Source organism: Athalia rosae, chromosome 1 (genome assembly GCF_917208135.1).
Source record: "Athalia rosae chromosome 1, iyAthRosa1.1, whole genome shotgun sequence".
Classification (NCBI taxonomy): Eukaryota; Metazoa; Arthropoda; class Insecta; order Hymenoptera; family Athaliidae; genus Athalia; species Athalia rosae.
This window is the reverse complement of record NC_064026.1, coordinates 27,480,535-27,492,678: the sequence shown is the minus strand read 5'-3', so window position 1 is coordinate 27,492,678 and position 12,144 is coordinate 27,480,535. Positions and strand designations below refer to the sequence as shown.

General features: G+C 40.3%; 1 protein-coding gene across 1 annotated transcript in view; it reads left to right on the top strand.

Annotated features, from left to right (window-relative positions):
- Window positions 1-2,895: 2,895 nt before the first annotated feature.
- LOC105692011 (disintegrin and metalloproteinase domain-containing protein 10-like) overlaps window positions 2,896-12,144 on the top strand; it is a 123,614-nt gene continuing 114,365 nt past the window's right edge. Inside the window, exons 1-2 of the mRNA XM_020855864.2 lie at window positions 2,896-3,285; window positions 9,926-10,648. Of these exons, the coding sequence (XP_020711523.2) occupies window positions 10,573-10,648 (76 nt within the window). The 5' untranslated portion in view covers window positions 2,896-3,285; window positions 9,926-10,572. The remainder of the gene's footprint in view (window positions 3,286-9,925; window positions 10,649-12,144) is intronic.

Genomic DNA, 12,144 nt, shown 5'->3' with positions numbered 1-12,144 from the left:
CTGTGTCGCGACATCGAATCTCATTGTCAGCAAGTCGGCAGACTAGCGATAATCTGCAAATCTTTACAAACGCCAGCTACCGGGTTACATATTGTCAGTGTTTTGTTCGCGGTGTGTGTTGCTGACATAAGAATCCGCGGATGTAACGTGGGAAAGAGCTTTTGCCGAATCTGCTGAAATTTGACGGGGATCGGAAAGACGAGGATATTTATTCGAAACGCCGTATTCGTCAAACGAAGCGGTTGGAAACTCTGAATGGCGTGTAATTAGCGGGTCGGCATCGATATAACTTTATTTTACGTTTCGTCGGATCCGATCTCGTCGGACGTTTTCCACGTTTCCATACGGATTAAATGGTATTTGTTTAATTGATCTTTAAAATTTTCATCTATCCGCCGCGGCGTTTTAATTGCACGTTCAGATGTTGACGTCTCGATTAACACGTTGGCTCAAAACTTCGCCACAAAGACCAACTGGTAGATTCAATGTTGGTACAGCTAATTATACACCACCTGCGTGTCTTGCGTACCTCCACCCGTCGTAGCAGACTTGGATTGCACGATGTGTCTGGAGATAGACGTACGACTGATTTATAAACAAGCAAAGTTATCCGAACCACGGTGGCCAAGTTCTCATACGCAAGGGTGAAGGGAGACGAAATACTTCGGTGGATCGTAATTTCTTTTTTCTATTTTCTTTTGCTACGTTTGCTCGTATAGAAAATAGAAAGTCGGTTCTTTTTTTTTTTGCACGTAAGAAAGATCAATGGATTGTCAGATTGTCGGAAAGTTTTGGAACTTGAAAAGTAACCGTAGCTAAAATATTTGGAGTCTACCTGCGAACTATTTTAAAACGTAGACTTTTACAGTTCTTCTCCTTTTTTTTTTTTTTTTTTTTTTTTTTTCATTCCGTTCTTCATCCCTCAAGTTTTTCTTTCTATTTTCGGAGACTGGGGCGAGGACGTGCCGCTGGAGGGAAAATAAGAGGAGGGTGGCGGGAGTAAAGTGAAGTGAGGCGCGGAGGGTGGGTTAAGTTTTATCGCGTGTGACCCCTCCGCAGTCTGTTTACGTAGCCCGTGACTAGCTAGCGGCGTCAAGGGGTGGCGTTCGCGGACCATCCGCCCGCTTTTCTCCCTCATTTTAATTCGGGGATCACAATTTTCTGTTCTCGCGTCTCCTACCGTAACGCCCGGTAGCAACAGCTAGTAGCAACGGCGCGAATGCCGTTCGGAGTCGGACGTAACTGTTGTGCTGCTAATGCATTCGGTAGGAAACCAGAAGCGAAAACTACCAGCCACAAATCATAAATCACAAATCACTTGGGAGTTTTGCCGAGCTGAAAGCACGAATAAATCGTCATTTTCGTACAGACACCTCTATTTGTATAGATGTAAAAAAAAGTGGCTTTAGACCGTTCAAATGAATCTCTATGTGCTACGGCGGGAAAAAAATTCGGTATACATAATTGATTATGTTCTGTACATGGATGAAAATCGGGATTGTGGATTGAGGTAGAAAAAAAAAAAATAACGTTTATCGCGGATTATTTGGCGTGGATAATTTTTCGCAAGCTTCGCAAATCCTCTCTTCGAGGGGATAAAGAATTGGAATTAATTCTTGCAGTTTTTTGGGAGCTTAATCAAATAAGTATTCTCTTTTTTTTTTTGTTCACATCGCTTTTTTCACTCGATTCGTTCTTTTTAATTCCGGAAACTTTATCCGCGCGAAGTCAACATTTTTTTTAACCCTATACTCTCTGGGGTGTTGGAATATTATTCAGGGTTTTCGCGATTGAACGATTCCGAGAATAACTGAATTATTATTTCGAGGCGATTGAAAAAATTATAACAAAGTTCACACGCTTACTACCCTGATTGGAAAATATTTAAGCAGAGCGTGATGTGAACTTTTGCGAATATAATCGAGTTTTTACACTTTCTCAGCTTTATTTTCATATTCACGCGCGAAACGCGCCGTACAGAAATTTGTACGAACGAGTGAGAAATTTTTCCGCCAAACTACTTGAAATTCAAATTCTATATTCTGTCAAGTTTTTCTTTTTTGTTTCACTTTTCTTTTACTTCTTGCTCCTTCTCGGGCTTATTATTACCATTTTTATTTCTATACATCGTCGGTTCACCCTTCTTTCGTTTCACTTACGCAGGTACAATTATCGAGAACTTTTTTCACTCTTTTAAACTGTCTACATTATACAGCCCGTAATTTTGCCAAATTTTCTTTTCATCCCAAAAAAGTCATCTGTTGTTCCCGGTTTCTGCTATCAATAAGCACGCTAATACAAGGATCGAATTTTCCAATTCCTTATACAGCACGTACATTTTGGAAAAAAACGAAAAACTCGAGTTTAACGCGCGGATAATCCAGGAGAAGGTGAAGTTAGAGGTTACATTGTGCAACACTTATTGTTATCAGGTGGATCGGTCGTTCGGTAATCCCCCTAAGGCCGTAAAAAATAAATTCGTGGACTGTTTCATCTCCTGAAATTTTGTTCCCGAAAATAACATCTCACCCCCTCATTTTATATCCACCCTCAAGTTTTCTCTTCTCCTTTATTTATTTTTCTTCTTTTTCCCCGCAATACGGACGAGAAGCCGGCGTCGCGACGCCACCGTCACATATATACACATTATTATATAGGATATACACAAACACCCGGACCTTACGTATACGTATAGACGTACGTATAGGTGTATAATAAATAATACATGTACATGTATAGATTGTGTATATATGCATGTATGTATAAAACTATGTATAAAAGATACGGACGATACGTGTTCGCGCGACGCCCCTGATGCCGGGGTCGCTGCCGGCGTCGTTTCTTCCCCTCCAGGGGTTGTTTTCGATGTGGAAAAGCAAAGCAGTGCGCCGGGCGCGCTCCACCGGGCCAGACGCCGTCCCGGAACGCGAAAGCACGAAATTCGCGCACATTTCGACCAACCGTCGAACCGCGATGTCTACCGATTCAACACGTGAGGTGATCCTCGTTATTGGGAAAAAAACTTTAAAGGACAAATCTCGATCGGCGATATTATAATATCACTCATTCTTCGACCCTCGATCGACGCGATTTCCTCCAGATTAATATCGAGGCTTTCATCATCCATTATTTCACCGATAATTATATCACCCTGTCTACGATAACTAATAATACAAAGACGATACGTGCAGTTACATCTTTGTGTGCAGTTGTCAGTGATTGTTAATTAATTTTCGCGGGATACCCCGTTTTCTTTTTTTTTGCTCCATTCCGAAGGTCGTGCAGGTACAAAAATCACGATTCATAACTCACGAAATCTCTGCGAATCATTCACGATCAACTGGATTCATTTCATCGTACCAACAATTTCGTCAAGTCTTTCAGTTAACTCGTCGTCAGTCGTCGAGCGCATTTTCTTCCGCACACGTTGCGTCTCCGAAGTATCCGTCTTGCGTTTCCGGTCTTGTACGAAGACAAACAAGAATATTTCATTTCCGAGAAACGAACGAGTCTCTCTTCTCGTCATCGGCAGATATCGAAGCAGTTCCAATACGAATCTGGATTATGGGGTTGAAATAAATTCAACGAAATACCGGACAAATGAAAATAAAAATTCATTATACCGCCACGTGGAAAATCGCGATAACGGCACGAGTGACTCTAATTTATAATCGTATGGTCGGTTTATTTCGTAAAATCCTACGCAACTTCGTTCCCCCGTTTTTTTTTTTTCATTGCAGTGCTCTAATTCTCTGCAAATTAGGCCAATCTCCTACAAAAATACTTCGTGTATTTTTCTTTTGGATTTGTTTCATCAACGAGACAAACAAAAATAGAAAGAAATTTGAATTATTTCGTCCGCAGAGCTACCGTTCGTATTTTCATTCCAGAGTGATTTTGATTTACCCGAATAATCCACTTTTGTTTTCACGTTTTAATTGCACACATACATTTCCATTTCAATTCGCATACCTCGTTTTCGTTTTCTTTTCAACGTGATTCAATTTTTTTTTTTTTTTTGTTTTGGTTTTAATTATTGATACAAAACTCGTCAATCAATTTCAAGGGGCTGTAGGGGGGTTGAATCTCAATTCGTCGTCGTTCGTCGCGGTGGTTCCGTGCTGCAGGTGTGCGATTTGTTCAACGAATCGAAAGTAATTTTGTCAGTGACAGATTTGTGCTTCCACCCCCCCCATCCATACGGCAAATCGTACCGTGTTCCTCCATCCCTTGCCGAAAAGGAGACAAAAACAAAAAAGAGCCAAATCCAATTGGTTGAATACACATGTACGACAAACGACGATAGGAAAAAAAAACTTAACGAACAAACAATACGACGATGGTGCAAATTTTCATCGACATTTTAACTACCGTATAATTGAACAACCCCCGTAATATTTCACGGAAGATTATTGATTTTGTTCTCATTTCCTTTTCAAAAATTCATGTACCGGATTTTGGGCTTCCTGCATCATCATCTCTTCATCGCTTTTAATTAAACAAATGTACTCCATCTCGTTTTGTTCGTTTTTTTTTTTTATTTTTCGTTTCTCTCCATCAAAATCGAAGCAGATTTATTCACGGTATCAGAGCATTGGCGTTGAAATGCAGTGGGAAAAGTTTGCGCACGTGTTGTTTGAACATTGACATGCGAACAATTTGTTCGGACAGAAGGAACAACCTCCCAACAAACAGGGGTATACGGACAAAACGGTTTGTTGATTAGTTTCGAGCTATCCTCTCTGCGTTTGACATATCCACCCCTGCGCGCATTTTCAACCTTTCCTATCGCCCCACCTGACACCTGTCGAACGAACGAACAAATTTATCGCACTCCACAGCCACGGGGGGGGGGGGGATAGATCACCTTGGAAATCTCACTGGTTCAATTAACAACGAACTTCGTACAGGGCTCGACGAAATTAAGATACACGCACTTTTTCCGAGTCAAGTTCGAAGCAACGGTTTGCTCGAGATTTTCGACAGTGTTCTCGAGCGAACGGAAATTTTTCGTAGAAAAGAAGAAGATAGGCGTAAACGGAAATCCACACAACCGTGACGACAATGTCATATGAGGCTTTGCCGCAGGAAAATATATTGCGGAAAATCACCCCGCGGGTTTACATTAACCAAAGAAGAAGGGGTTCCTCCGCACGTGGTTCTGACAGCGTGTTAAATAAACTGTAAATGTAGCTAATTTGCATCGGCAGTCATGTTAATTAATTCAAGTATTACAAACAGCCATCTAGCCGCCTCCCTTGCTGCTGCTCCGCTTCTCCCCCTCGTTTCATTCCACACCATCGTCGCATTCGAAACGTAGATTATGTATCTATACCTGTGTAATACATGTGAATGTGTGGAACCAACCGAGGCGGAGAAAGGAAGGGAGAAAGAGTGTGCAGTTGATAAAATACCGGTGACTATGGACAGCAATGATTACCGTCATATTCTGAGATGAGTTCGAAATCATATTATTATCATACACTTCGTGGCTATTCTGGATTAGGTAATACACGCTAGGATGGTCCTTATTCGGTCCATTTTCCAATTTTGTGGCTCCCAGAAGATGATATTGCTTCAAATATAGAAAAAAAATGCACGCGAAACCCTAAACTCTTACAGGTCAATTTTTCTTAGGTTTCCCGAAACCTTCGAATTTTCCCCATTCAAATAACAATGTATGATTTTTCACATTTGGCGGTCATTTTTTTCTGTTTCCATTGTGCGCGATTTTCACAAAATTCCATCTTTTGACGTATAATTGACATTCGTCAGACATTCACAGCTCAGACAATTACACGTTGAGAAATCTCCGACATTTGAAATCAAAAAAAAGACCGTCAAGTCTCAACGGTCGTTAATGTTATTCGAATCGGAAAATTCGAGGGTTTCGGGGTACCGCCGAAAATTGAGCTACAAGTTTCGGGTTTCACGCGCGTTCTTATCATGTGTTTTTTACCGTACAACACGACCGTTCGGTAGATGGAATGTAGAGGTTTGTAAAATGTTCGCGTGTCGAACTTGAAATTCTAAACTTTCATCTTACAGTTCGTGTGTCTGGCTAACGAGCGTAGAGAATGGTTCATGTTTTTTCGTTGTTAGAAAATGAATTCGTTGTTTCAGCGACGATTAATCGATCGCGATTATCTGCGCGGTTTTACCGTAATCTCCAATATTCGTAGAATGCTGTGCACGTTCGGTTGCACGAATTACACGTTAGCCAATAAATCGAATGGAAGTATTTGGGTTTCAATTGTTTTTCGCATAAACATTGTGCACGGCAAAGGTTCGTTCGTTTATCCATTCATTTGTATGTTTGTTATTTATGATGTATAATTTGTAATGGATTATTCAATTATTTTGAACCGATAAAATAGGAGTTGCAGTATTTTAGCTCTGTATCTATAATACATACACATATAGACACACGATAAAATCATCGAAATCCTATTAGTTAATGATCCCATACCCCATTTAATCTGTATACTGTCGCAGGTTCTCTCGCTTTTGCACTCGATTTAATAATAAAATGAGCAACTGCGCTGCATCGCGTATGTACATATGGCATGTCGCATGCGTACGAAAAGACATGGGAAAAACACACGGAGAGCAATGAATCGAATAAAGCAATAGAATCGCAACGTACCAGGAAAACTAACATAGCGAGGTCATTCTTTGGTCGGACTTGTCTCAGAGCGATGTAAGAACCCGGTGGTTATTATTTCTCACTATTGAAAAATCGATCTCGCGTTATATTCTGTGTTACACTCGATTTGATAATTTTAATTTTATCATTTCATTGAACTTAAGTCGCTCGTTAGGCGAAAGCTATTTTTCTTCGGTGCCGGTCGTCGCTCGACTATAGATTGTACATTTCACATTCGTTATCGCTAGCAGAGAATCCAACGACTCGGAATATCAATTATTTGAGCCTCGCCATTCGTTTGTGATGTCACAGTATTATCACGTCGAAAAATATCAACGTAGTTCGTTCGAGCAAACGAAAAATAAATAAGCGAACGATCCGATGAGATGGTATAAGAAAAAAAAAATAGCAAACGAGGGAAACTGGGACTTTTCTATAAATCAGATTTTGCAGATGACATCCCATTTGTAATCGATATAATAAATAAGCGACCGTGTTGATATCACGGAGGTGGGTAACTAGAGTTCGTATGGATTATTAGACGATGCACATTGTATGTACATACCTGTACGACGAATATGTAGCGGCGACAAGGGGTCGGTGGAGGCGAGGGGAATTTCATCCAGTCTAATTTTAGATATTAGAGTCAAATAATGCTGGTTTCGATATTAAATCTCCCTCCCCTGTTCCTCTCTAGGTTAACCAGTCGGTCGTTCGTTTCATCGCAAAGCGAGGAATTCAATTATTGAGAGAACGACGACGGCGAGGTGAATGAAGGGTGGAAGAGAAGGGGGTAGGATATAGGAGGCGGAAGCGGAGGCGGAGGAACAGTAAAGCCAAATGTGCACGTCAATTGGCAGCCACATCTCGTGGGGTCCTCTGCAGTTGTGGTTCTTGACGTGAAATCAGGGGAATCGGTACACCCTTCGGCTTCCCCGTTGGCTCTCTCGTCCAAAATTCATTGCCGCATTGATCGATCGAGTTGTAGAGGAACACCGCTCGAGTGAGCGAGCGAGCTTAGGTAAAGAGAGAAAAGAGAGAGAGTGAGAGAGAGTGAGAGAGAGGAGAGGAGGGTTTATTTTAACTCAATCAGAATATCAAGCGCTACTCAGACCTTTCCGTTTTACCGCGAAATTATCTTTCCTAATTACTAATTAACTAAATTCATGCTATACAGGTATACCTATATTCGAGGCTCATATACACGGGGGGAAGAAAATTTTGAATCAACAACCCCTGCCGTCGGTTTAGATTTTATTCCATCAATTTTTTCTCGATTGCTTTTTTTCTGCTTTTGCCTATCAACGATAGAAATCACGGATAAAAAGATGTGAAGGCAAAATTTTTTTTTATTCACATCGTCGATGCGTAACGAATTCAAATGTTCGAAATATACCTGTACATTGGAAAGACCAAAGAACGCATCATCACGACGATCAAATAGGATATAAGCAACGGACAAATGAAAATTATACCATTCCCTTAATTGAGAAAGATTTTCTAATCCGTCCCGGGATATTTTTCTCCTTTCCCGCTCTATAGGACAGTCCGGAATTCCGTTGTAACTTTTTTAATTTCCCGCCAAAAGTGAAAAAAACAGCGTCGAAGTCTGATTGGTTTTTTTTTCCCTTTTTGGGTAGCTTACCCGTTCTGCCCGGGTCTTCCCTAATATATTTATTTATGCGTGCCGAATATTTTTTTTATTCCTTTTGACGCTTCGATGAATTTCGTTCTCCCAATGTTTGTCCGTATGTATTGTTTATTCGAATATTACATGTTTATTTATCTTGTACTCGGAATCATGCGTGCGATATGTACGTACCTACGCACAATTTTTTACCCGGAGCAGACGGTTTAATTTCAATATATTTTCCCCATCCTCTTTACACTTTTTTTAATTACATAAACTCAGACTGGTTAATCAAAATAACTCTCGGGAATCGGTCCATCGGTGAACGTAACAATATCGATCAGCTTTGAGAACGTATATATGTAGAATCCAATTATTTATATTTCGAGAAGAAAGGAATACATTTTAAAAATCAGACAAAAAAGGAACAAAATAAAACAAAGGCAATGGGAAAAAATAAAACTCAACTGTGACGTCAGAGTTGCTAATAAACCTGCCAGAAAGCTTCGCGATATACATTCTTCCCCCTGGCACAAAAATACCGAAAATTTCTATCGTCTCGTAGGACGTCTTTAATGTCACGTGGTGTCACAGACATCTTGACGTTAGGGATATTATCGATACATGTGCACATCGTGCGAGTATTTCTTTGAAAAATTTTCGTACGTATATCACATTCCAATTGAAATCTGAAGAGAAGGGTAAAAAACGAGAAATGGCGCATCGAAAGTAACGTCTCCTTTCGCATTTGGTTAAATTTTACATTTCTGCATTTTTGTCCAATTTGTATCCTCTCCGAAGAACATTGAAAGTGCGCTTACTACATACAATTAAATCTCTTCACGCCGTTACGACGTGAGGAGAGGGGAGGGTCGCGACTAGGTGATTTTTGACGGTAGAAAGGGTTGGGATATTCGTGCACGGGGTTAAAGTTCGTGTGCAATAACTTTGCATAATTGCGTGTCGGCGTATGTATAATATTACGTAAGGTTGGATTAACAGAAGTTCTCACGTTGCAGCAGCCACTAGGTTTCCTGGTTTCTAGCGAGTAACCATGTGAGTGTATACATATGTACACGCACGTAGTACGAATCCAAATAATTTTCACCTATAAATTAGCCTGTAGTCGCGTGGCGACCGCCGTGTATAGCGCGTAATAAAATGAAGAACAAACTTTTGGGATTAAGCGCTTTCACCGCGGGAATGAAAGAAATAGAAATAAAAATTGAAACGAAGGGAAGAAGGGAAGAAGCAGGCCAAAAGCGTAAGCTTTTCCACGCTTACGTTGGTTTTGGGTAAAATAGGCTGTAGGGTAGATTATCTGGATGCTGTGTCTGCAATAGACCATTGTACGTATTCTCTTTTCCTCGTCGAGACAAAGAAAACTAGGTATACGTATAAATCCGTGTTTTTGGTGGGTGGGTTCGTACATAGGTATATACATATAATATACGTTTATATGTATGTACAACGACTATTGTACACTCGCCATATGTATTTTAATTAACGGCCGTTAAATACGCACGGAATCATGAAATATTCAGATTGTCTTCGTACGCCAACGTTATGTTCAATCTATGTACCGAGGGATTCATATATCATCCAACAATACATACCCGTGTGATCCATTTTTTTTCTTCCATTCGTAGATTTTTCGTTGAGACGTCAAAAATCGTAAAAAATCAAGAATTGAATCGAAGATATTTGAAAATCCCTGAGTTTCGCCTCTGACCCTACGGTAACAAGCGATTTGGAAATAATTTGTGGGAAAGTGGCGATGTACACGCATGAATCCGACTAACAATTGAAAAACTAATCCTGTGACATGATGCAGACCCAGCAGTCGGAGTGAAAATTTTTAAAATAGGAAAAAAGTTCAAATTTGTACCTCAACTTTTGAGAGCTTAGACAACTAAATAAATCTACATATAGCGTGGCTATAGGTCAGTGCTAATTCATTGCCTCGGACAACTGCAATATTTTGCAACTAAGAGGATAAAAAAATTTAAACAAAAACAAAAAAAGGAAAAACTTGCAATCGGAGTTACACAACTTTCGTACTATAATCGTGGTGTATGAATTGTGAGAATTTCTCTCAGAAACGATGATCGGAGGAGTGAAGTAACTCGTTTGTGAAAATATCGCGTGATCGTTGGACACACACCGTGCAGCAAACAAGATCATCGATGATTCGATATCCGGACTCTAACCGGAGCAATAACTAAAAAGGATCCAACAAGAGAAGACGTATCGATATTATAGATAGCAGAGAACTTCTCGTTCACCGTATCCGTGGATGGGGTTGAAAATGTTGGGTGTGCTTTTGGCATGCGTCTGGCTAGCTGCCGGCTCACCGATTCCTCCGCTAAATGGTGAGTCGTGGAAAGTTTTCTTCGTTAACAACAAATTGTTAATTCCTAATTTTTTTTTTTTCCATTCTTCCCTCGCAAAATTTATGATGTAAATATAGCTAACATTTTTTTTTCAAATCGTTTAGGTCGTTTCACGTTTGGCATCTCAAAAGTTTTTATATGCACCACCCTCCTTGTCCGTAGATACAATTGGTGTGTAGCAACAAATGCAGCGTATGCACCGCAAACACCGTTTTCATATCGCAGTATAGCCGCGTTCTGTTCGATTCTTCCCATTCTTTGGATCTGATTCTTCATATTTTCTTACGCGGACATATAGATCCATATACGTATACGTATTTACTTTCTTTTTTTGTTCTTATGCTCCTGCTTTTGCCGATCCCGCTATTCTTTTTCTTTCTTTTTCCCATTTTTGCCTGACATCTTTTAACGACCGACCGGGTGGGTGACCAAAGCGTTTTCATTGTCCCGTTATACGCTAGCCGGTAGAATCCGCAGCGCATCGCGGATTCTGTTGTTGAACTACAGGATATGAAATCGACGGATTTCACGTGCTGCACCGAGGATGAGAGAGTAGAGGAAAAGAAGAGATAAAAAAATTTCTGCAGATGACGAGATTTTTTACTCTTCTTTTGTACAAGGGTATACTTTGTCCCTAGTCCCTCCAGGTTACACAAATATCTACAAATAAAAGCGAAAGAAGGCGAATGAGGGGAGAATTTCTGTACGGCGAAAAGTTGTATGGACAGGTATAACGTGCATATGGTCGTGGGTCGGTACAAGGATGTTCAGAGGGGTAGAAGTAATAGATTTGATCTCGTATAAAGTAGGTAGCGTTACGTAGGTATTGGTATCTTACTGGAATTCTCGCGTCCGCGTCGCGGACCTTCGTCTTTAGTCCTTCTCATCTGCGCTGACATATTTTCATCGACGTAACTATGTTTATGTACTCATGTATGTCGGTGTACGTAAATACAGGTGTGTACGTAAAGCGTGTGTAGATTCGTACATAGATTCCGATTATATTTTACATCCACCAGAAAAGATAGCAGAATCTATATATATCAAGCACCTGTATATATATACGAGTAAATAATAAGACGTCGTTTCTCGTACAGGTATACCCTGTCATGTATACGTACTTTATAGTCTCGAATTTTCCTGCAGCGAGTAAAAATGGAAATATAAATATACGCGTATTTATATATCTACATATATACGTAGAGATATGTACATAACAAAAGCGAGGGTTGCAACGAACGTTGAATATCAGCTTTTCTTCCTACCGAGATATACTATACCTTCAGACTTCACTTCGTTCGTTCACCTCACCTCGGTTTCCAATCGCTGAAAGAAATAGAAATAGAAATAGAAATAGAAATAGAAGAAGAAGAAGGGAAGAAGAAAAAGCAAGCGGTAACCGGCCCGTGACGTCTCTATTTTCATATCGCCCGTTCTACTCGCAAAATACACGAAGAGACTCGAATGCGAATTCT